The sequence below is a fragment of the Anastrepha ludens genome, chromosome 2, assembly GCF_028408465.1.
Source record: "Anastrepha ludens isolate Willacy chromosome 2, idAnaLude1.1, whole genome shotgun sequence".
NCBI lineage: Eukaryota > Metazoa > Arthropoda > Insecta > Diptera > Tephritidae > Anastrepha > Anastrepha ludens.
This window is the reverse complement of record NC_071498.1, coordinates 126,705,929-126,732,416: the sequence shown is the minus strand read 5'-3', so window position 1 is coordinate 126,732,416 and position 26,488 is coordinate 126,705,929. Positions and strand designations below refer to the sequence as shown.

The window sequence follows — 26,488 nt, the reverse complement described above, 5'->3', positions numbered from 1 at the left end:
GAGCTTTACGACGACATAGACATAGCGCAGCGAATAAAGATCCAGCGGCTACGTTGACTAGGTCATCTCGTCCGAATGGATACAAACGCTCCGGCTTTGAAAGTATTCGATGCGGTACCAGCTGGAGTAAGCAGAGTTATAGAAAGGCCTCTTCTGTGTTGGAAAGATCAGGTGGATAAGGATTTGGCTTCACTTGGTATGTCCAATTGGCGCCGTTAAGCATATGAGGCAAACGACTGTCGCGCTTTGTTAAACACGACTAAAACCTCGTAGGCGGTTATCGGGCCAATCAAGAAGAATAATAATTTAAAACTAGCGCAACGCTAGCGACGAAGGCTTTAGGCTGGGGATTCAGAAACTTTTGTTTTGCATTGCTTAATAATTTTACTCACTTTTTTGCATTTTTTAAATTTTATTCGAAAAAGCTCATATTTTTAAACTTTATTACACCATTCAGACCTGCCAAAAATGCAGAACTCCGCTGTTTCGAAGATCAAGCTTTCTACTCAAAATATTTTAATTAATTAGCTGATTGCCTTCCTATCTTTCCACTTGCTATTTTGTTATTTTTAATCTAATCTAATCTAATCTATTTTATAAGAGCGCACACTTGTTGGCGTATGCCGATGATATTGACATCATCGGCCTTAAGAACCGCGCTGTTAGTTCTGCCTTCTCCAAACTGGATAAAGAGGCAAAGCGAATGGGTCTGGTGGTGAACGAGGAAAAAACGAAGTACCTCCTGTCTTCAAACAAACAGTCGGCGCACTCGCGTATCGGCACTCACGTCACTGTTGAGAGTTATAATTTTGAGGTTGTAAAAGACTTCGTGTATTTAGGAAGCAGCATTAAAACCGATAACAATGTCAGCCTTGAAATCCAACGCAGAATCTCTCTTGCCAACAAGTGCTACTTTGGACAAAGTGGGCAACTGAGCAGTACAGTCCTCTCTCGAAGAAAAAAACTAACACTCTACAAGGGTCTCATCGTGCCCGTCCTAACGTAGCAGAAGCTTGGACGATGACAACATCCGATGAAGCGACGCTTGGAGTGTTCGAGAGAAAGATTCTGCGTAAGATTTTTGGACCTTTGCACGTTGGCAACGGCGAATATCGCAGACGATGGAACGATGAGCTGTATGAGCTTTACGACGACATAGACATAGAGCAGCGAATAATGATCCAGCGGCTACGCTGGCTGGGTCATATTGTCCGAATGGATACAAACGCTCCGGCTCTGAAAGTATTCGATGCGGTACCGGCTGGTGGTAGTAGAGGAAGAGGAAGGCCTCCTCTGCGTTGGAAAGATCAGGTGGAGAAGGACTTGGCTTCACTTGATGTGTCCAACTGGCGCCGGTTAGCACGACAAAGAAACGACTGGCGCGCTTTGTTAAACTCGGTCAAAATCGCGTAAGCGGTTATAGCGCCAATTAAGAAGAAGAAGAATCTAATCTTAAGTAAAAAATATTATTTATTTTTTCTATTTAAATAAAATTAGCTTACGACATAAACCTTATAAGCTATTTGTGTTAGGAGCTATCACTGCTAGGCCTTAAGCTCGATAATTTCATACAAATTTACATTTTGAAATGTATGATAGATATATTTTATTTTAGATCCTATGATAAAAATTGGTTCGTTTAAGGAATTTAGTTATGAGGGATATTGATTCAACAGAAGGGACTGCGACATGTGAAATTTTGTTTGTGTTAGTAAATATTTGTTCTCTATAGGTGGCATCCAGTGAGCAGCTCAGGAGAAGATGAGTAACTGTGATATCGTAAATAAAGTTCAGCTGCCGAATGGGTTGGTCCGTGTCTACCACTCGGAGAATGCAGATTCGAATCTCTGTGAAACATCAAAATTAAGAAAATGTTTTTCGGTATTGATCTGGACAACGTTTATTTCCAACAAGACGGCACTACGTGCCACACAAGCAACGAAACCATTGACGTTTTACGGGAAGAGTTTCCGGACCGTGTTATCTCTCGAAGAGGTGATCGCAATTGGCCACCGAGATCTTGAGATTTAACACCTTGTGACTTTTTTCTTTGAGGCCACGTGAAAGAGAAGTTCTACGCCAACAGCCCAGGCTCGATTCAAGACCTCAAAGATGGAATTCGTGAGGCTATCGAGGACATAGGGCAGCCACTTTGCAATTCGGTTATGGAAAATTTCATGAAAAGGATATCGCGCTGTAAGCGTGGTCGTGGTGGTCATTTGCATGATGTTTTTTTCCACTATTAACGGCATACCTTCCTCTTTATAATGAAATAAATATCCGATCATTTATATTAAAAAATAGCATTTTTCTTTGAACATCAAAATAACACCCTTTACATACAGGCGAACAATCGAAACTGGCATAAATAGAAAGTTATTATTTTCGCCCATTAGCATTCTAACTTAGTTGAGATGTGGATGTGTAATTGTATATTTTGACCTGCCTCTTAAAAAAATCGAAATATTATTGAAGAAAAACGCAGAGAAAAAATCTTACCTTTCAAAAATTTGCATCATTCAATCTCGTGGCTTAGATATCGAGCTACAATAGACACGTACATATGTACACATGAGAAATGAATGATAAAAATTCATGTAATCTAGCGTAGTTGGTATTTGAATGGAAGTAAAATGATAGTGCCACTAAAATTATGTCAAAAGGTATATTTGTTAGTTTAATGCATATAAAAAATGACTAATTTCACCGAAAAACAGTGCCATATATTTAATTACCTGATAACATTTTAAACGAACTAATATTTTTATAGAACTACCAAATGTTACGTTTAGAGAAAATAGCTCAAAGCAAATATAAATGGTGCCCATTTAACCCTTAACTGCTCAACTTTAGTAACGCATCTGACCATTAGTATCCAGCGGACGCACTAAATAAATCGAAGACATTTTTGAATAAAGCAACGACATTCTGATTGCAGAAAATGTATTAATATGAAATTGAAATTTGAGAGTTTGGTAACTACTAAAACACTCTGGAAAGTGAAAGGGTAGATAGTCGAGGAGGAATAGAGAGAAGTAACAGAAGGAAAAAGTTAGTATAGAATAGAGAAATGTAAGTAGTTAGACCTGTGAGAATTTTCCAGATTTTTTGGTAGATAAAATCTGACAATATTCTCCAGTGTGACGGCACGAATTTTACTTGTTTTCTCATGACATCGTAACCCAAAATTCGTAGCCTTGCTCTGGCAAATGCAGCATACCTCCTCCTCTAAGCAAGACAGACTAATCAGTTCCTCAATGATTCCAATGGTGGTTATGTGTTGACACCATGGATTGTGTCTTGTAATAATACCGACCATCAACGGAACGTCTTTTCTTCCAAGTTTTAGATGAATGTTCGATAGTTTTCTGTTCGGGCTTGTCACAAAATACTATGCTGTACTACAGCATTCTGGACTGGACCATTGCTTTTTATGTATTGTAGATTGCATACATAATCGCTGATCCACTTCTTGACCTTGCTGCAGACCTGATTTCGATTATTGGCTCAGGCCTTCGTGGGGGAACCGCTGATCCATGGTTGGTTAATTTATCGGCAATTTCGTCCGAAGTGTCCTGGAACTTATATAAGTACAAGCCTGTTCTGACTTCCGACAGAATTAAGTTTCTTCTTGCATTTTTGAACAATATTTGAGGTTTGCTTTGCGTTCTCCAGAGCCTTTAGTGCAGCCTGACTATCACTAAAGACTCCAATCTTTCCCGCTTCATCTCCTTTCAATTATCCATTCCCCTACTTTTAGAAGGGGAAAATTTTCCGTTTGGAAAACAGTTCCCATTCCTCTCATAGCGTATTGATACTTGTTACTCTCGTTTAAGTACCATCCGGGTTCAGAACCTATTTCATTCTTGGACCCATCGATAAAGCAAATATCCGTCAAACCTCTTTGAATGCACTCTGGACTACTCATGACATCAAACTATTGGCATAAGATCGTCTTTATGTGCCAAAAACTGTGGATGCTGCTCAGATAGTATCTTAAAGATTTCTCTGTGTCCCGAAGTTCCGTCTTCGTGCCAGAAACCTTATTTATGGAGCTTATTTTGCTTATTGTTGTATCTCCCTTGGGATCCCAGGGGAGCAAATCAAACATAGTCTTTAGGGCATCGCCGGAGATTGTATTCATAGCACTCGTAATGCATACATATTACCATATATACACTTCTTTGCAGCCTGTATAGTTTCTATGGTTACTTAACCATAGTGCGTCGCCACCAAAGTAATGATTGGTCTCATAAATGCTGTATATATCCACCAGACCACAGCAGGTTTCAGACCCCAGGTTTTGCCAAAGGCTCTACGGCATTGTTGAAAAATTCTTAAGCACGATCCACTTTCAGTGAAACATGTGTTCCCCAAGTTAGTCTTCTTTGTGCTGGGAGACTAAGTCCATCCAATTTCCGCTTCCTCGTGAACAAGAGTAAGGGTGTTTTGTACGGATTGACGGAAAGACCTAGTCTAGCGTGCCAGACGTCTTGGAGTACTAGCAAATTTAATAAGGCTCGTTATCGCAACGCTCACAAATATATAAGCAAAAGTAGCCATTCAAGGAAAACTCGCAGATTCTTTCTCTATTGAAACAGGTGTAAAACAAGCTGATGCCCTTTCAACTGTCATAGTTAATTTGATGCTGCTCTTCGTCATAAAGCAAGTCAACAAAGGTGGTATCGTGTTAATTAATTACGAAGATGGTTTCGCTATTTTCTCGAGGAAGACGAACAATTTAAAAGAAATATTTTTAAAAATTAGCAAAATTCCGAACGGTATTGGTCTGTCAGTAAACGAAAGCAAAACCAAATACTTGCTGAAGTCAAGGCAGCCTACACAGGTGCAAAATTTTTATGTGAGAGTTTATAGTTTTGAAGCAGTACAATATTTTAAGTATTTAGGCGGTATGTTCGCATGAATGCCATCGCACGATTTGATTTTTGCAGACAGGGATCGCATCAACGCCGCCAACAAAACATATTAAGCCCACCTTAACTTGTTCAATTCACGGGTTTTGTCAAAAACTACAAAGCTAACTATATATCCTTATCCCTTATCCGTCTAATCGTTACTTCCAATCGACTTTTATGTTATTTCCATCGCAGCTCAAAGTGCAATCATGTGAAAGGAGGTTGGCCTCTGGAGGCAATCTTTCACGGGACTTGGTAGCATTTTTGGGCAGTTAACACCGTATTTCTCCGAGCTTCCGACAGATCTCTCTATCCGCAAACTGGAGTTTGATCTTTCCAAATAGACAATATTGGATAGATGGAAAAATCTGCGCCGAAGCTTGCACCTCTGTCTTCACTGACGGCTGCAAGATGGAATTAAGAGTCGGAGCGAAGGTTTTCTCTATATCAGCCAATTTATCTATCTCCTTTATACTGCCGAATACTGCTAGTGTTTTTCAAGCAGAAGTCTTTGCGATCCTGCAGGCATGCAAACTGCTTAGGGAACATGGGACCGAGGGAGATATTAACATTTTCTCCGATATTCAAGCCGCGATCAAGGCTTTAACGACACCATGGTGCAGAACCAAACTAGTATTATTATTATTAGAAGGCCATTACGCACTGCGACCAGAGCTGATCTATTGTGAAAACCAAACTAGTATACTATACTCCTGTAAGGAGGAGATCAAATCATCTCTTGAGCGGGCAGGTAGTATTTCTTTAATCTGTGTTCCAGGACATAGCAACATGGAGCGAAATAAAATTGCAGGAAGGGGACTGAATTGGTCTCTGGTCGCTCCTACCCTCTCAGGAAAGCGCAGAAAAGACGGAGCTCCATTTCTTTATGCGCTATTTTAAAAACCCTTTGGCCCCGGTGCAATATACAGAAGGCCAAAAAGTCTTGGGGATTCCACGCCATTCAATTTTCAAACTCGTAGCTGTGTTTGCCGGTCACTGGGCGATCGGCCCACACCCTTAAAAGCTATGTTTACCATTTAATTACCATTGTAGAAGCTGTGGGAACTTTTAAAAAAGGAGACTGTTGAGCAGTTTCTCTGTCAATGTCCGGGCCGGGCAGCTAGACGATTAAGGTCACTGAGTGCACCCTTCTTCGAGAGCCTGGGGCAGTGCGCCAAACTAAATCCCACCAATCTTCTCCATTACATCAACAGCTCTAGTTGGCTGTAGATATCTTCCTGTTGTAGGTCTCACAATGGTATCAAAACGGGGCTTTAGTGCTACTTGGGGAGTGCCAGTGTGGTACTTCAGTCATTTCAACTACCTACACGGATTTAAAAACTATATATTTTGTTCTGGTGGGAGCTAAAAGAGTTATTTTTGTCGACTAGTGTTATATGTAAATATGGTACAACTGCAACTGCAACTGAAGAAAACTTTTTTCTAATAGCGGTCACCCCTCGGCAGGCAATGGCAAACCTCCGAGTGTATTTCTGCCATGAAAAAGCTCCTCATACAAAATATCTGCCGTTTGAAGTCGGCTTGAAACTGTAGGTCCCTCCCTTTGTGGAACAACATCAAGACTCACACCACAAATGGGATGAGGAACTCGGCCAAACACCCACAAAGGGTGTACGCGCCAATTATATAAATGTATATATGAAAATACGCGGCGACATGGATTCAAAAGGCCTAATTTATAATGTCAGTGGGCCTGTCTACTTCAAAATCACACGCCTTACCACCACCAAAGAGGCAAATAAATTGTGTGTCGAACAAAGTGAAAATCCCGAAACACTTACATTAAGCTGCCTTATCAATTTAATTTAATTATTATGACTTGAGTTATAAATGCTTAATATACGCCACATATACAAGCAAATTAGTGGGCATAATAAAAGTATATAATTTAAACTAAACGGTTGCTTTTGCTTGCTTAAAAGAAAAATGCTTATTTAGCGCAAAAATTGAATGGTTTATATTGAATAGGCGATCCGACAAACACCGATCAGTCGATTGAAGACGCGTGTACGCTTAAGTACTTTAGAAGCATATTTATTGTTAGTAAGACTTCATTTCCACAATAATAAACAAAGTCGTAGGTGAAATGGCGTCGGTTGAGCAAAACGGTGGAAAAAATGGTACAACTGTACCAAAAGGGAATAGTGTCGATAGTGCAGCCACGAAAGCTGAAAATGTTAAAAATACTACAGCGAAATATGTGAAAAAATTAAACGGGTCAATTGTTCCACGTGATGTACCTATACCTACGGAGTTCAAAACGTCCGATAATATACTCGATCCGTTTTGTGATCCTGCTAAGCCACAAAAAATATCCTTTCACGACGTAACTTCCGCAGCATTTCTGATCAAAGGTGGTGTTGAGAGAACGCCATGTCCGGTAAGGAATCATGCATTTTTTTCAGTAGATGTGGTTGGAGAATGTGTATTTTCAAGTAATTTTATTCTATGATATGTACGAGTATATATGTTGAAGGTATTTCATTTTGTATGCCAGTGAATAAAACACTTAATCAAAGCGAGGTTTAAAAGATGAGTAAATTGAATTGTGTAATGGGTGGGGAAACACTGTAATGCATTTAAACGAAGGTTATCAGTGATGTAAATATGTAAAGAACTAACTCAGTGTTTTGCGTCTAAAATCTCCATGACACTTTGATCTAAAAATTTAGTATAAAATAATGTCTGGTTTTAAGTGAAAACAAAAAATTACGTATCTTTTTTATTTGGTACATAAAGCAATCAGAGTCGGCTTGAAAGAAACAGCTAAAATAAATCCTCTCAATGCAAATGGCAAAAAATTAAATTAAATTTAAATCAAAATTTTGGTTTGAAAATACTGAGAAATATAATTTTTAAGCGTAAATTTGCGTTATTCGTCGGTAGAAATTTTGTTTGAATAACAAAAAAAAAAAAAGATAAATTATGGAATTGCATTCTGAATCTCTGCAGTCTGTATTAATGTAAAATAAACCATTCAAAAAATGTGTTTTGAAAGCGTCTTAACGACGTAGTCTGGTCAAATACTCATTTTTTTAGATATTTTTTAGGAAGTTTTTTTAAGAAAATAAAATGCGGGCATTTTGATTTTATAGTATGTTATTATTGACATCAAATAGTATACAAGAACTATTTTTTTTACATATTTTTTTGTAGTTGGCTAGCACCAAAGTAAGCGTCTTAAACAAAAGATAGGTGGCTTGTCAAGAGGAGTTTGGCTCTTCAGGACATCAGAAACGAAAAAGTTGAAATGATTATTATTCTGTAGGCTTGTCATTCTGTAAAATAATTTGTGTTGATATATAAAGGGTCTTTCAAAAGACGAGCCTAGATGTTGCTTTAAAATAAATCATGCTTAAATTTATATTATTTCAGGTCTCATTATTTTGATTCGAAAATAATAATAATTTAAATGTCCACCTTACGCCCGTCTATTGCTTAAATCCGCCAAACAGTCGATTCATTAAAACTTTTTCTTCCGCTTTGATATTTGATGTCCGTAGTGTTGGATGAATCCAAATTGTATTACAGTGTGTCAAGCAGGTATACTTCTCGACTATGGAGGATGTAGTAAAAAAATCATCTCTTACAAACTCTGACCTTCCTTTAACCCCGGAACGCTAACATTATTTTTTGTAGACTAGCGTCATGGCTCGGCCATTTTGAAGATGATCTATTTAAAATCCAAATTAAAAAGATCCTATACATAAAAAGTGTCTGCAATGGATTTTATTTCTATGTTTAGTTAATTTTTAATCAAAATTAAAGAAAACATTTTTCACTTTTATAACTTAAAAAAATGGAGCAAAATATTCGTGGAAAACATGAGAAGGCATGAAAATAAGAACGCGCGTCGTCATGTTTACGAAGTATTAAACCGAAAATTTTTAATTTTGTTTTAGTGATCTATTTACAATATTTGTTGCTTTATTCACATTTCACTTATTGAGTACCTACTAGGGCACTAGGTATCCGTGTATCGAGTAGTGCGAGCAGCTCGATACTCGCTCAAAACTGGTTGATTGCTCAACTACCCAATGATGGAAATTTCGAGCTGCGAATTTTGAGCAGGAAAAATGCTTACTCGAAATTTTCGAGCTCTTGAACAGTTTGAGCAGCTAAACAAAAATGTTCAATTTTATTTCGTATCATTTCTTTGGTTTTCCGACGACTTTAGCGCTGTGCATAAACAATTTTATTTATTCAAACTAAAAAAAAATGCTGAGAAAAAGTAAAAGAATCGGAATAATTGAATTATGCGAAAAGCTCGATATACTCGAGTGTACGCTTTAAAATTTTCGGGTAAAAAGTATCGAGCAGGTGTGTGACTACTCAATTTGCTCATTAACGAATGTGCGAACAAAATGCAGAGCTCTAGCATTTACCTTTGTTCTTCTTTACTGATTCTGATTATTATAAAAATATAATTAAAAAGTAATTATTACTGTAAGAGAGATACATTTTTCCTTTAGTTATGTTCCAAAATGTACTTTTGTGCTAAGTTTCAAGCCTTTATTCCCACAGGAAGTGAATTCAATGCGATTCGTCAGTAGTAAATTCGGCAATTTTCAAAACGAATTATCTCAGAAAATACTTGGCATTATAACAGCTAGAATACATATTTATGTTATTTGACATACAAAAAAAAAAAATACAAAAAAAACAAAACAATCATTACTAAGTTATGATTGGGGCAAAAATACGCCGAAACGTTTCATGTAAATAAAGGGTTTTCCAATAACAGGTGTTAGGTGTTAAACAGGAGAGATTATTAACGATTTTTTACGGCCGGGATTAGAGGGTGTTGATCTGGACAATGTCAATTTTCAACAAGACGGCGTTACGTGCCACACAAGCAACGAAACCATTGATATTTTACGGAAAAGTTTCCGGACCGTGTTATCTCTCGATGAGATGATCACACAATTGTGATCACACCGAGATCTTGTGATTTAACACCTTGTGACTTTTTTCTTTGGGGCCACGTGAAAGAGAAGGTCTACGCCAAGAGCCCAGGGTCGACTCAAGACCTCAAAGATGGAATTCGTGAGGCTATCGAGGACACAGGGCAGCCACTTTGCTATTCGGTTATGGAAAATTTTATGAAAAGGATATTGTCCTGTAAGCGTCGTCGTGATGGTCAATTGCCTGATGTTATTTTCCACTATTAACGGCATACCTTCCGCTTTATAATGAAATAAATATCCCATCATTTATATTAAAAAATAGCATTTTCCATTGAATATCAAAATAACACCTCTTATTGGAAAACCCTTTAGTTTTCCCAAACAGCTATTTTAATTTTAGGATAGATGATAGAAAATAGCCAGTAATATTTTGTCACTATTGTTTATTAACCCTTATAGTACGGAGGGTGGAGGGGACTTTAGGTCCCCAAAGATTAATTTTTCTTTAGAAACTTCGTAAATAATTTCTTTGTCTCCTTTTCCCTTTAGGTAGTCGAGTTTTATTTTAAAACCTGTATAAAAACTTATGGGGGGCATTTTATTATTAATTTATTTATATTTAGTTAGTTAGGTAAATTTTTCATTTGGGGAACATTAGTGGCTCCACTCCGTCCTTTATGTTATAAAATAGACTCCGTACTCTAAGAGTGAACATAAAAGCTACTATTTCTCAGCATTTTTGGGTTACCCATGACATTTTTGCAACGCGAATTTTTGTTCTTATGAGGTTTTGGACGCGAACATATTCCTCGTGATTGATGTTACGGTATTATCGTCCTATATCCATTAACTCTAATATTTCAGCTGTCATTCACTTTTGCTTTGATTTATGCTTTTTTGTTCCTATTATTTTTTCAGCGAATTCATTTAGTTGTTTCGTTGTTTTTTTTGCCAATCAGAGTATGGAAATTGATCTGCAGTGAAGAGACATTTTGTCGAATATATTGATTTATTTTATTTCAAAGCCTGCCAGCAATGTCGTCTTCTTTTAATTTGTTCACATCCAGCTTTTTTACTTGTGAGTGTTTTCGAATTTTAGCTAGCTTTACAAACTCTTCCTATAATCTATTCATTTTAATATATCAATCCTAATTTTATATACATCTGTTCACAAGTGGCGCTATTGCACTATTTTCTTTGATATAAATAACCTTTGTTTTTGTCTCATTTGAGAGCCAAACGCTTCGGTGCGCTCGTAAACAAACAAATAACAAAGTCATTAGAAGAAATGTGGCGATTAGAAAGCTTTATCAGTTTTGAATTGAAAGTTCGCTTGACCCCTCCTAATATTACTGCTATTAATTTAAGCGTGTGCACGTACTTTTGTATATACATTTAATGTTTATTATAATTTTATTTATTATATTTATATTTACTATCTCTTTATTTTTATTTTTTTATTTTATTTTGCTCTTTTCAGCGCTCTACATTATCAGATTCATATCGCATGGATTTATATTTTAAAAAGGACTTTCTACAAGTCACTGGCAGGTAAATAAAAAGTCGAATTAAAATAAGTGAAAGGAGGCAAACAATTAATCAGCAAATTTTGTTTTTTTAATAACGTTTTCACTAAATAAAAAAAAAGAGTTTGAGTGATGGAAACTTTTATTTTGTCCTTTATGCACTCTATTACCTGTCTGTTTGTATACTGCAGCTGTCTAGTTCTTCTTCTTGATTGGTGCAATAACCGCTTATGCGATTTTGGCCGAGTTTAACAAAGCACGCCAGTCATTTCTTTCTCGTGCTAACCGGCGCTAGTTGGAAACACCATTCTCCACCTGATCTTTTCAAAGCAGAGAGGCCTTCTTCTTCTTCTGATACCACCAGCTGGTACTTTCAATGATAAACATCAAGACGCACGCCACAAATGAGAGGAGGTGCTCGGCCAAACACCCAGTAAAGGGGTGTATGCACCAATGAAGTATATAAATATATTTTTATATAATATATTCAAAATATTTCTACTGCTATTAACAAATCTTGGCTATTCGCTTCATTTAAAAGTTGCTTAGATTTCTTTTGATTACAGCGAACAGAAGATACAGAAAAGTTTGCTTTTGGTCTTCCTACCTTAGAACTTATATTGCGCGAAGTTAATGGCCCTACATTAAGAACGTATTTTGTAAAGTTTTCGCTCTTCGAAAGCCAACTTTATGCGCTAACATACGGAAATTCACTCGGCATGTAAGCTTCAACTTTGAGGCGAATTCGAGACACGCCTTTTTAACACGCTCACCTCATTTTTCCACATCTGCCTCCTTTCCAGTTGAGACTAAACATTTTTCCACTACCATATCACGCCGTTTTTTGTGCTACTCAACCAAACCTCAAAAAGTTATTTCCGAGGATTCGTGGGGCTTAGTTGCCTAACAGTCAGGGTAACAAATTGTGGAAAAATGTGCTTTGAATATCTGATATTTCTAATGCTAAAGGTCATTTTGGTAATGGATTGGACGGTACTTATGGAACTATCGGATGTGTTTTTAAGAGCTTGGGAATTTAAATTATAATACAAAGCAAAAATATTATTGGAATGAATTTTATTGAATTATAAACTGGTAGATAATTTCATGGCATTTTTTGCATATAATATCTAGCATACGTCCGCCGCGGATCCTTTTCATCAGCCCAATTTTGGTCGTATAAATCGATTGTTAAGGATGTTGCATGGCAAGTTGTGCCGTCTTGACGGAATCAAATGCCGTCGACGTATAGCTGATTATTTTTGGAAAAAAAAATTCAGTCAGCATAGCTCGTTAGCGTTCGATTGAACTTTTTTTTTTTTCAAAGTAAATTTCCACTATTTAAATAGAAGCGCTGTTCGGGCGTTAAACGATTCGCAATGACTTGCCTAACCAGTGCCGGATTTACACAAAATGCCGCCCTGTGCACCATGAAGAATGCCGCCCTAATTTTTTAAATTTGTGTGTGCGTATTTGTATTGTAGTACAGAAAATCGTCGTTACACAATAAACAGGTGTAACAAAACAAATTTTGGGTAGTTTTATCCATCAATTAACAGACTATAGAATAATATTTGATATATTTCAACCTTTATTGTTGAGCAAAATTTTTATTGTTTAATTATAAATTAAGTGCCAAGAAAATGTAATAAATAGCATAAAATATTGTAGTGCATCTTAAAAAATAGAATCCAATTGAAACTATAGAACAGCATACTTGCTTAAACATATTATCAATCTTTATTAGATGAGCAAAAAAGAGGAATGATTGCTTTTATGAGATCAAGTTTTGACACATCACCTTAAATGCGAATACGTCTGACTTTTCGTACTGCAAACTGATGTATTAAATTGTCACAATTCAAGCGTTCAAGTAAATCAGACTCAATGCACAGTAGAGCCAGACTATTCAGACGGTTTTCAGACTTGTTGAACGCAAATGATTTTTTACTCTATTCAGACATGAAAATGAACATTCTGCACTGCAGTTTGTTGACGCTAATGTGTTAAATATTCGATATGCTATCTCCACATTTGGAACTTCAGTATATAACTCGTTCGTCCGCAGAAGAATCAGAAGATCAGATGGCTAGTTACGTTCTATTTTTCGTTCAGAACAGTACGCGTGAAAATGAATCATTTCGTCAGTGAATGAAATCTCAAGGTCTAAAGTATAAGCTTTTCTCAAATATTCCGATCTTTCACGAAGCTCTTTGAAATTCAAACCTCCAAAATTAGTAATCATTGAAAATTTCTCGTATAACCTTTCATACACATGTGGGCAAAAAGTAAGGTGAATTTGGTTTTAAAATGAAAAATCTTTATTTATAATCCCCTCTCGATGAAATACACTTATGCCAAGGATTTTTCCAATCCCCGAAACATGCCAAATAGTACATTTCCGGTATAGCCATCAGCACCTTCTTCGATTCAGCTTTTATCTCCTCAATCGACTCGAAACACATTCCCCGGAGTGGTCTCTTGAGTTTTGGGAATAGCCAGAAATCACACGGAGCCAAATCAGGCAAATACGGTGGTTGCGGAACGATATGCGTGGAATTTTTGGCGAAATGGTCACGAAGAACGAGTGCAGTGTGAGACGGTGCATTATCGTGATGCAAAAACCAAGAGTTGTTGACCCATAATTCTGGTCTTTTTAGACGAATTGCTTCACATAAACGACGCATAACGCTCAAATAATATTCCTTATTAACAGTTTGGCCAGATGGAAGGAATTCATAGTGCACCACACCACGAAAATCGAAAAAAACTGTCATCATGACCTTTATTTTTGAACGACTTTGACGTGATCTTTTCGGTCTGGCCTCGGCTTTAGCACGATATTCGCTTGATTGGTCGGTTGTTTCAGGGTCGAAAGCATAAATCGATGGTCGTCCGGAGCGCCCCAAGTCTCGACCCTCTTTGAAGTCTTTGTACCACTTATAAACATTTTTCTGCGACATGGTCGAATCACCAAAAGCCTTCTGCAACATGCTAAACGTTTCCGCAGCCGAAATTTCATTCCGCAACCAAAATTTGATGGCACTTCTCTGCTCAATCAAATCAGACATTGTAAAAATCGAAAAAAACACTCTTGGTCGTTTGGTAAACACAAGCGTAAATATATTACTGATAATGACATTCGCATGAAAGTTGGCCCAGATGTTACTAACAGTGCTGCCAACTTATGAAAAAAATAGCTAGAGCGAAATTTTAATCCCGCGAAGTTTGACAAATAAATTCACCTTACTTTTTGCCCTCTTTGCCCTGCTTGGCTTGTCTTTCTCAATTCTGAATCAACGTTGTCTAGTATGATATTGAAGGTATTTACTCGAAAATTATCGCTTCCTGTCAATTGAACTTCCCCATCTCTTGATTCGTCAGCTTGTAACTTTCTTCTTCTTTTTCTCGAAACAGTCGTCTGATATTCTTGACTCTCTGACATGTCCAACGCTTCTTTTTCATAAACTTCAAATTGCATTCTTGTATCTCCTACTACTTTTATTAGTCCACGATAGTCATTAACTACATTAGTAATGTTGATTTCAACTTTCTGTAATCTTTTACTAACCGCGTGGAGTCGTGATAGTAAAAAATGCCAAAGAATGTGCATGAATGTTATCTCAAGTCTCTCTAATTGAATCCTCAGTACTCTAGCTTTTTGTCTCGTTATAGCATTCTCAGTTACATCTTGCGCCACATTTGCGCTAACCGGACTCTCTCCAACTTCGAAATATTTTTGTTATTGCGAATAAAATCAATTTGTATGCCCTAGAGAAGTCAATGAATAAAATCGCTCCTATGCCTGGCGAGTATTGTGGGCCACGTACTATATAACAATAGATAACGATTATTTCTGTGTGCACGATTAATTAACATTCAGAAATAAACTTTTCTATTCTTACAATTATTTCTCCCATAGATGAATGTCTAAACTTTCACTAACTGTTAGAAACTAATCCGAGATCAGCTTCTTATTTTCTCCATAAGCGTTTTCCCTAAGGTGGCCCCTAATATCCGCCGCTCCTCGAGTATAATTTTTTTTTTTTTCAGTATTCTTCTCCTAGTTTTGCCGCCCTTCTAGAATCTGCCGCCCTGTGCGCAGGCACCGTTGGCACTTAGTGTAAATCCGCCACTGTGCCTAACCTTACTGAAGACAAATGTTAGCTCAGTTTGCCATTCTCAGCTATCAAACCATCATCATCATTGTGCAGCTTTACAGCTCGGGGTGAGCTTTAGTTTAGTAAACGATTCATTTCCATGCGTCTCGCTCCTCGGTAACAGGTTTTCAGTTTCTTGCACCCAGTGTCCTTAGATCCCTTAGAACTCTTTGAAACCATGTTAGTCTTGGACGTGCTCGCTGTTTAGGCGCTACGTATTACACAATTTATTTCTGGGGGCGGTCATCTCTCACGTGCGTAATATGACCCAACCATTGCAGTCTTTGGGCCTTGACGTATTGTCGGAGAACATAATTTCTTTTAATTGTGACATCCTAAAAAGTCACACTATGCAACGCCAAAGAAAGGGAAGATTCATGCTACCTAAAAATTCATGTTTCTGTATACATTCTGTCAAAAAAAATTCGGAAATTGTTCATTTAAAAAGCACACGTTACACATATGTGTATGTAAGTCTAATTTTTTTTGCTTTTTTGAATGTTGGTACAACTACCCTATATAGTTTCGTAGAGTTTGAGGTGATCTGTCAATTAGTTTGTTTTTGGCATTTAATTATATCAGTCAACCGCAGGTGTGCTCTGCGATTTTCACTATGGATAAAAATATCAAACAAAGAATTTCTCATCAATTTTGTGTTTCGAACGGGATTTCCTGTGCCAAATCTTTGAAAAGGTTGCAGAAAGCCTATGACGAGTGTGTGGATGAAAACGTCGACAACGTCGTAACATTTTATACCATCAATTGGGCATGAGACGAGTAGCTGCTTGACTCGTTCCAAGAGAGTTGAGTTTCTTTCAAAAAATTCATCGGAAGAAGGTGGCTATCCTTGAGCAAGTGAATTCGGTTCCAACGTTTATCCAGCGGATCAAAACAGCAGATGAGACGTGGGTATATGGGTTTGACATAAAACCAGTCAACAGGCGGCTGAATAGCGCTATCCACATGAGCCGAAACCCAAAAAACCACGTCAAAGTCGGTCAAAAGTGAAAGCCATGCTACTCGTTTTCTTTGATTAGCGTGGTTTTGTGCACTCGAAATTGTTGAATTTAATACAAAGCTTCCAACAACACAGGGATCCACTTTACAAAGCTGTGATCAGCTGTCTGCTGATAGTAGCACTCAGGTGATTCATTTCCAAACACACGGCAAAATTTTCTTGCTCATTAAATTAAGCTTAACGATAGTTCATGTTACTATTTTACAAGGTGGCGCAAAATTAATTACCCTATCAGAAGATGTATAAAAAATAAAAAAAATTCCCTCACTCAAAATCATTTTTAGTTAGAAAAAAAAGTTGTTCAGAAACAAAAAGAGTTGATTAATTTTGCATGTATGTGAACCATTTTTCATAGTCAATTACCATTTGTCTCCAATATTAGCAGGCTCGTTAGGTTTCATAAAAGTATCGGCGACTTCAATTCGGTCCATAGTGTTCTTTTGGGTCAACTCGTTTGTCATCCTAAGCATGACAAGCTTCTTCTTGAGAGCAACTTTATGTATGCAAATGGTTTCAGTTGATTTTTTGGTTAATTTTCAGTCCCTGGGTAATTGAATAAGTTTTTATATGCCGGTCCAACTTCACGATTTTCACGATTTAGCCGACATTTTCGATGTATAGCCTATCAGAGCGTGCACCAATATCGATATGTGATTAGCACAAAGCAATCGTTGAAGTCTCCGTTTTGCCTTTGCATTTGGATCTATAAACAGCACAAATTTTTTTGGCCTCCTGCTTCGACTTTTCATACTGATCATAGTGGTACCTACTAAAGAATGCATCAAATACTCTCTTTTTTTTCTTTTACTGTGTACACTTCAGCACACAATTGGTTTCAAGAAATACAAAAATATTATATCAAAGAACGTCTTTTGAAGTGTAACGCTGTCTCAATAACATTCATTTATCACCGCCTGTGAAAGGTCTTCCACTAATTAAGTGAATTTATGACCGCCAAGTCCAAAGTGCAAAACAAAATGTTTCGTGTGATTACCTATCGATCGGCACATGTGAACCATTTTTAAAATATACGAATGTACAAGTATGTATAAACGTATGTCTGTCCTTACACACATACATGTCTGACATTGTAATGCGATCAATTATAATAGTATCACTCAAGTTTACTCAAGTGTTATCACTTAATTTTGTAAGAATGCATTTTAACATCCAATTACAATTGCAAAAAATATAGTAGTTAAAAACAGCTGATAGGGCAGTGACATAGAGCCAGTAGGAATTTGGAATTTGTGTGTATGTACAAGCAGAGAGGCTAAAGATTTCAATGGAGTGGCCAATTACGATCGTTCGCATGTCTAAAATATGGATGTTTCACTTGCCAAATCGATTATCTCCATTTTTTTAATAGTAAATATTCAATTTTAATATCAAAGCACTTGATTAGCTAACTGTACATATTAAAAAAAATTCTCTAATAATTAGTATGATATTAACAACAATAAATGACAAAATCTTTTTAGCCATTGAATAAAAAATAATTAAAAAAAAATCTACTTAATCCGCTGCACTATTTTGCCTCTCCTACGGAGGCATCTCACACAAAATAAGTACAAGAAAAATAAAATATAAATTAATTGTATTTGAACTGTCACAAGTGCAGATAAATTTTAATTTTTTTGTAAACTGTTATAACATTAAGACGGAAGGTGTTAATAAGAATTATTTGAGTATGGAAAATATTGAATCGGATGGTTCGTCAATACAAAGTATTGGCAGAAAGTTCGGATGAAGAAAACCATTTTGTATTTAATCGGATTCGTCGTCTGATCACATCAATGAAAAAATCGTAGCAAATAATTTGACTGGACGAAAAAGAAGCTGGAATCCTAGCAAATGGTAACGAAATACCTAAAAGCGTGATAGAGTAAAAGGTTTAGAAGGTGATGCTTAATATCTGAAAAATAGTGCAATGAAAAAATCATTTCGAATCAAAAGCTGCCATGAAGTCATTTTATTAGTTAGATAGTCAAGTTGAGCAAAATAGTTTTTTAAGAGCATGTATCACATCATGTACAGGGTGCGCCATCTTTTAATTATGTCGGTGTGAAAACATTGAATAACTTTGAAAAGAAAAAAACAACTGATTTGTATAAGTGAGGTATTTTTATTTGGTTTGGTTATTTTGTTTGGTTATTTATTAAATCTATTTTTTAAATACAATATCAATCAAGTGGCCACTTTTATCAGCAATGACAAACTGCGATCTTTTTTCTACATTTTTCATCACCTTGTCAAGCATTTCGGGTTGTATAGCGTGGATTTCGGCACGAATGTTTGCCTTAAGCTGATCAATAGTCTGCGGCTTGTTGGCGTAAACCTTACTTTTCAGATAACTCCACAAAAAGAAGTCCCGGGGGTTAAGTCAGGTAATCTGGCGGGCCAGTCGATGTCGCCTCTTTTTGGCACTAGACGCCCCGGGAATTTTCGTTGCAGAAATTCAATTTTTGTATTCGCTGTGTGGCATGACGCACCGTCTTGTTGAAACCAGTAACCGTCTAAACCTTTCTCATTCATTTGCGGGTAGACATAATGGGCGAACCTCCATCGATATCGGTTTCCATCGACCGTTTCGTTTCCTCGGTAAAAATATGACCCAATGATGGTTTTGACGCAAACGGCGGCCGAAACAGTTACTTTTCGGTCATGCAATGGCGTTTCATGGATCTCGTGTGGATTCTCAGTTCCCCAAATGCGGCAATTTTGTTTATTCACTCTGCCAGAGAGGTTAAAATGTGCCTCGTCAGTCATTAAAATTTGTTTCCAAAAATTGGGTTCAGTGTCAACCATTCGAGTGACTGTTTGGCCGTATTCCAAGCGACGTGACTGGTCTGTCGGCAATATTTTTTGTGTCAATTGCACTTTATACGGAAAAAAATTGAAATCATCCTTTAAAATGCGCGTTAAGTTAGACAATGGCTTGATAAAGATATGCTGAGTAAATGCAGCCGTTCTTTTGCCCAAATGTTCGATGGTCTTTTAATATAGCGCCGTCAATGACGCGTTAGACCTCGCCTTGCAGTTCAACACTAGAGCATTAAAAATGAGGTGGAGCTATTAAATAACGAGAGTGATGACTTTACTTATATATTGATGTCAAATAAATTTATACAGGGTGGCTGATGAATTTTGCTACATTAAGAAACTCAAATAACTTTTTTTTTAGTGTATGGAATTCATTTATTTTTTTTCAAGTTGAAGGTCATTAAATTTTATTAAATGTAGCTTAACTAGTTTTAAAAATAATTGAATTTAAATGCCCCCCATGCTCGTTGACACAAGTGCGGCATCTTAGTAAAAAGTTGTTCATTGCTGCTTTGAGAGTTGCGACAGGAATAGCCGCAATTGTTGCCCGAATGGATTGATTTAGTTCATCCAAATTTGTTGGCTTTGTTTTATAAACTTCTTGTTTACATAAACCCCACAAGAAAAAGTCAGGTGCAGTAAGGTCAGGCGACCTGGGGGGCCAACGAAATTCGGAGTTCCTTGAAATCAGTTTATTGGGAAATTTTCGTCGCAACTCTGTCATAACAGTCTGGGCTATGTGAGACGTTGCCCCATCTTGTTGAAACCTCACAGAGTTGAAAGGAATTCTCTTTCGGCGTAGTTCTGGATAGAAAAATTCTTTCAGCATTTTCAAATAACGGTCTCCAGTAACCGTAACGGTGTGACTATTTTCTTCAAAAAAATAAGGCCCGACAATACAGCGTGAAGAAACCGCACACCACACTGTCACGCGAAGAGGATGCAATTCCGTCTCGTGGAGTATCTGTGGGTTAGAAGTACTCCATATTCGACAATTTTGTTTGTTCACATTGCCGTTTAAATCGAAATGGGCCTCATCAGACATGAAAAGACAGTTTAACATGTTTTGGTCTTCTTCCACCATTTGCAGGATCTTCTGGCAAAATTCCAAGCGAATCGGCAAGTCTGCTTCATTCAGTTTGTTAACCATTTGAATTTTGTAGGGAAATAAGTCTAAATCTTTGTGCATTATTGTTTGCAAAGACTGTCGGCTGACACCAAGTTGAGCAGATAAGCTTCTTGTTGAAACCCTTGGATTGCTTTGTATAGCTGCAGCTACAACAGCGATCGTTTCCTCCGTCCGAACTGGTGGGTTTCGATGATAAGGCCTTCTTGCGACTGTTCCTTGCTCAGCAAAATTATTCACCAGTCTCATTATGGTCCATCTGCTCGGGGGATCGCCGCCAAACATCCGCCTGTACTCTCTCTGTACCAAAACTACGGACTCCAGTGCGTGATAGCGGCGGACTATCCAAATTCTTGTTTGCGTGTCCCAGTTATCCATTTTAGTAAATTTTAAAGATCAATCTGCAAATTAAAACAAAAATGGAACAGATAACTTAAAAAGAAAAAAAAGTTATTCAATTTTTTTTTGGTAGCGGCTTTCATCAGCCACCCTGTATATACATATATTGTATATATGTATTTGGCTCTTACACCCTTTTTGGGTGTTCGGCCGAGCACCTCCTCCTATTTGTGGTGTGCGTGTTGATGTTGTTCCACAAATGGAGGGACCTACAGTTTTAAGCCGACTCCCACCATCAGATAGATTTTTATGAGGAGCTTTTTCACGGCAGAAATGCACTGGGAGGTTAGCAATTACCAGCCGAGGGACGACCGCTATTAGAAAACAATTTTCCTTCATTTTGGTGTTTTTCTCAGATTCCAACCTACGTTCTCCGAATTGTAGTCACGTACCAGGCCATTCATTCTCCATTCCTGAAATGCTTCATAAGAATCTTCCATTGTTGAAAACATTGTTGTTTTGTTCATTGCGTATACGGCTTTCCCTTTCTCAGCTTCAATGGACCGGACTCAAATCCTTTTTCTTTTAATGCAGGTTTTGCCTTAGAAAACAAAATGAATTTGCGCATCTCAAGATGTGGCAAAAAAGGTGAATGTCCTATTAGTGGGATGCTGTACTTCGTTGAAAACATTGACTTGAGAACTCTTCCCTATCTGGCTTATCCTTTCATAATTAATTAAATTTCTTCTTTACTTTTTCACGGAGCTCAGCAAGAAGCGTGAAGGTAGTAATATTAAGTAATACGTAGCTCTACTCTCAGACGCGGTTGCACGAGTGCGGTTTCCAAGCTTCGTTTGAAGTTTTACGAAAATTCGTTGCTCTTTTTATAATTTTACATTTTTCCGGCGAAGCAAAAAAAAATTGAAATGTGAACAGTTTGATTAGTTTACCGAAATGAGAAGTAAATGATTCTAAAGAGGCGGCATTTCACGCTAAACAGTGAAGGCGGCTGCTATTTGGCGCATGCTTCCTCTACAGCCGTGTTGGTATTCTTGTTTAATATTTTAATATCTTCACTTTGTATAATTATGGTTTAAAATTGCTACTATCGTAGATATCTTTTTAGAGGCTTTTCGAACGAAGCTTTTATCAGCCGGTATCTGAAGCACTCCTTTTTCAGAAAAATCTGTGCTTCTTGGAGAACGCCAATCTATTTGTGAAAGTAGCGCAGTTTTCGTCGTGTACATGTGAAAACAAAAGAGAACAATTTGGGACCCAAAAGTCTCAATCACTTGCTTGCTTACTTTAGTATTGTCACGTACATCTTTTATTAAGTGTTGGAGTAAGCTCCGTCTCCATTTCGCGGTGCGCGCCTTGACGTTCTTCCACAAATAGAGGGTTTTGGAGTTTTATTTCTCCTCCGAACGGCAAATGTTTTTTTATGAGGAGCTTTTTTTAGAAAAATATACAAAGAGGTTCATCTATGATTGCTAATGCCTTGTTTGGAATGTCGCCGGTCAATGGGGGGCGACTATTAGAAACAACCTTTCATATAATTGTGTGCTTCATATCCACTGTAGGTTTCCATCCCGGCCCCTACCAAATGGTAGTCATGAAAAGTCTCACGATTATATTAAATATTTCTTTGCTAATTACGAATTCCTTACAGTTTCAAAGAACGCGGTGCTCGTTATGCCCTACTCTCCCTCACCGATGAACAGAAGAAGACTGGCGTTATATCAGCCTCGCTGGGAAATCATGCACAGGTATTACCAACATTTAGATTTTCAAAATAATAAATACAAACTTAACTTTCATTACCGTTTTCAGGCGCTCAGTTACCATGGCTGGAAGTTAAATATACCCGTTACAGTGGTGATGCCGAAAGCAGCACCTATGATGAAAATTCAAAAATGTCGCAATTACAAAGCGAATGTTGTTGTTGAGGGCAAAGACATGGCCGAAGCTAAAGCGCTTGCAATGAAAATGGCACAGGATAACGGTCTGCTCTATATCAATGGTTACGACCATCCATACATTATGGCCGGACAGGGCACAATCGGTTTGGAGATACTGGAGCAGGTGCCCAATCCAGACGCTGTGATTATACCGGTTGGTGGCGGTGGACTTATAGCCGGCATTGCAACGGCAATTAAAGCCTTGTCGCCTACTACTAAAGTTATTGTGAGTTGAGCTCTCATTAGTTGGCTATGAAAATAAAAAAGAAAATCTTTGCTATTACTAGGGTGTTGAGTCAGAGAAATGTCCGAGCTTTTCGAATGCGATCGAAAACAATGGTCCTATATATACACCTATTGAAAATACTTTAGCAGACGGTTTGGCGGTGCCTAAGGTGGGCTATAATGCCTACGTAACGGCGGTACCTCTCATTGATAAAATGGTAGTGGTGAAGGAGGAATGGATTGCTCTAGCCATTTTACGTTTGGTGGAAGAAGAGAAATGTGTGGTGGAAGGTGCCGGCGCTTCTGGATTGGCAGCTATATTGGCGGGACACTTGAAAGAACTGCATGGCAAAAAGTAAGTATTGAGTTGGGGAGTAAGTTCATAGCGTTTTTATATTTTCTTTTATTTTACAACGATTTGTTTGCTGTTTGCCAAAGGGTAAGAGTTCATTCGGTAGAACTCTTTCTGCTCTACAAAACTATGGTAATTGTATTTTCGAGGTATTTAATTTTGTATTAGTTTTGAAGCTTAGAAATGGAATACCCAGGAGGTAAAAATCAACATTTTGCTTTTCGTTGAGGTCAAAAAGCCCGGACAATTGCGATGTGTATGGGAAGGCGAGTCTACAGCACCGAAATGTTTTGCAAAGTTAAAAAATGGCGACTTTGACGGCGATGACACGTCCCGCAGGCAGGTTTTCTGAATTCGATGAATAACGTCTCAAATCGCTTTTGAAGGAGAATGGCCGCCAAACCAGTCATGAATTGGCGAAAAAAATGAACTGAGATCATAAAACGATTCTCAGTGACCTCCACTCCATGAAATTTACCGAAAAATTGGGAGCTTAGGTGCCTCACAAGCTGAACGAAAAAAAAAAACAAAAAAAGACGCCTTCAAATTGCTTCTCAGCATCTCGCCCGCGATCGAACAACAGGCGGTGATAAACAGTACCGAATCGTCACGGGACATGAGAAATGCTGCCTATACATCAATATGAAGCAAAGAAAGGAGTGGGTGGCTCCAGGAGATACGTTGAGGTCGAGAGTCAAGCCGTATCTTTATCCAAAGAAGATCATGATATGTGTTTGGTGGGACTGGGAGGCATGGCGCACTGGGAAATGATCGAAAATAATCCCACGGTCTACAAGGAGCTCTACGACAACGCCAGGCCCCATATTGCACAAGTCGTCAAAGCGCACTCCAAGAGCTCGGTGGGAGGCCCTTTAGCATCCGTCGTATTCTCCGGACCTTGCACCGACAGATTACCATCTTTTCCGCTCCCTGACAAATCATAAGAATGGCGTTACCTTCGATGACAAAGAGGTCCTTATAAACTGGCTCAACAACTTCTTTGTTATTATTGTTTTTTGTTTAAATAAAAGTGTTCGGTAAAAACGCTATAAACTTATTCCCCAACCTAATAGACACAAATCTAGTTAAATAAAATGCCATTAACCTTACTTGTATGTAACAAACTCAAATTTGTACAGAGTCGTGATACTCCTGTGCGGTGGCAATATAGACACAACAGTATTTGGACGATGTTTGGAGCGTGGTCTCGCTGCTGAGGGACGTTTAGTTAAATTCCATGCAGAAGTTAGTGATCGGCCTGGTGGTATTTACGAGCTCTGCGATATACTCTCACAATTAGGTGTCTCCATCAAGGATATAATGCATGAACGGGCTTGGCTCAGAGACATCTACACAGTGGAGGTGAGTTCTGAAGAATTATTGTGGCCAGTGTAGGTCTGCTAATAACACCAGCATTATTTCTTTTATTTTGCAAACAGTTCGTTCTTTAAAAATGCAAGATTTTAATAATTGCTTGTTTTCTTCTTCTAGGTGAAAGTAATTTGTGAGACCCGTGACTGGGCTCATAGCATGGAATTGAAAAATGAATTGAAAAAACGCTACGCAAATGTGGAATTCAGTGAGGAGCCTTTGGCCTTAAATTATAGCTTAGCTAATTAACGGCTCAAATTGAAGCTTGAATTGCGATTTATTTACTTAGCTTTTTAATATAAGTATATAAATAGAAATAGTCAATAATTGAACATATATGTAGGTGTGAAGAAAAAGAAAATAATCGGTCAAATATTTCTAGGCTTTATACATCATAACTTGAATAGTTATTTGAGATTTTCTTTTATTGCAAAAAACAAAAAAATATAAAATAAATATTCTTTCGAATGATGCTAACAAGAGAGAGTAGCTATAACAAAGTATAGGAATACAGGTATATGGAATAAGCCATACCACAGGTAAAAGGATAGGAGATAATATCTCTCTAGTACGCGCGGTAGCGACAGTCTTTCGTAAATAGAATTTAGCTTGTGCAGTGGTCAATCATCACCACAGCATTACATTGTGGATAGTAAAATGGGAACTTGGTAACAAAACTAAAACAGTCACCTGACGAACAGCTGGTTCAGGAAAACTGAGGTACAGGTTCTGAGGCACAAAACACATTTCGAAAGACTGTCAAAATATTTCCCTAAAAGGCGATGTTTAAAATTAAAAAAAAAATTGTGGACAACGCGAATGACGTTTAAGGGAAGTATTTTTCTTACATCAATTGTTATTGGTAGAAATTTTATATTTTATGAAAAGTAAGTATAGTGACGCAGATAATTATTTAGTATAAAGATTTTTCGTATACATCGCCTTTTCGGAAATAACCAAAGAAAAGAAAATCCAATTTTTCGAAGGGATCATCAGCTTTATAATTAAGCACAAATGCAAATAATTGATGTTTTTTTATCACATCCCTGCCGAAGAAAAGACAAAGAAACAAATTATTAGGTGCACAACTAGTTTCTCGCTGTTTTTTTTGATAAAAATAAAACTTTATTCTGAAAAACTGCTTACAAGTGAATCATTTAAAGTATTGGCCATCGCGGTAAAACTGTTCACCTTTGAGGCTACCCACGGACCAAGCCATTTTTTGATGTCCTTATTTGAATGGAACTGCTAGACCATGTGCCATCGATCGGAATAGGTGATAATCGACGGCGCAATATCTGGCGCAATTCCTTTAACTCATAAGGAACACAAGTCCCCTGCTTCTGAATCATTCCCAAAACATGCAATCGCTTGGAAATGGATTGGCGGGTAACTCCTAATACTGAAGCAAGCTCTTCTTGCGTTTGACACGGATCTTCATTGAGCAATGCCTCCAATTCAGCGTCTTCGAAGGTTTTTGGCCTTCCTTCACGCGGACGGTCGTCAACAATAAAATCACCGTCTTTGAAGCGACGGAACCAATCTCGGCACGTTGTTTCACTTAAAGTAGCATCTCCCTAAACTTTTTGTAGCTCTCAATGCGCTTCAGCCGCCGTTTTTTTCGAATGAAAGAGGAAAGTCAACACTTACGGGAAGTGTGACGATTATTCGGCACAAAATCAGTCATTTTCAAAAAACCAAAATTATATGATACCAAAACAAAATCACTAATGTGTCGAAACAGTT

At 37.6% G+C, this 26,488-nt stretch overlaps 1 protein-coding gene across 1 annotated transcript; it reads left to right on the top strand.

Annotated features, from left to right (window-relative positions):
* The first annotated feature begins 6,901 nt into the window (after positions 1-6,901).
* Positions 6,902-25,880, top strand: LOC128855309 (L-threonine ammonia-lyase). The gene is made up of 7 exons (XM_054090102.1): positions 6,902-7,317; positions 11,325-11,395; positions 22,506-22,602; positions 22,667-23,020; positions 23,082-23,374; positions 24,511-24,733; positions 24,863-25,880. The coding sequence occupies exons 1-7, from the start codon at positions 7,024-7,026 to the stop codon at positions 24,989-24,991; spliced, it is 1,461 nt and encodes a 486-aa protein (XP_053946077.1). The 5' UTR covers positions 6,902-7,023; the 3' UTR covers positions 24,992-25,880.
* The last annotated feature ends 608 nt before the right edge of the window (positions 25,881-26,488 follow it).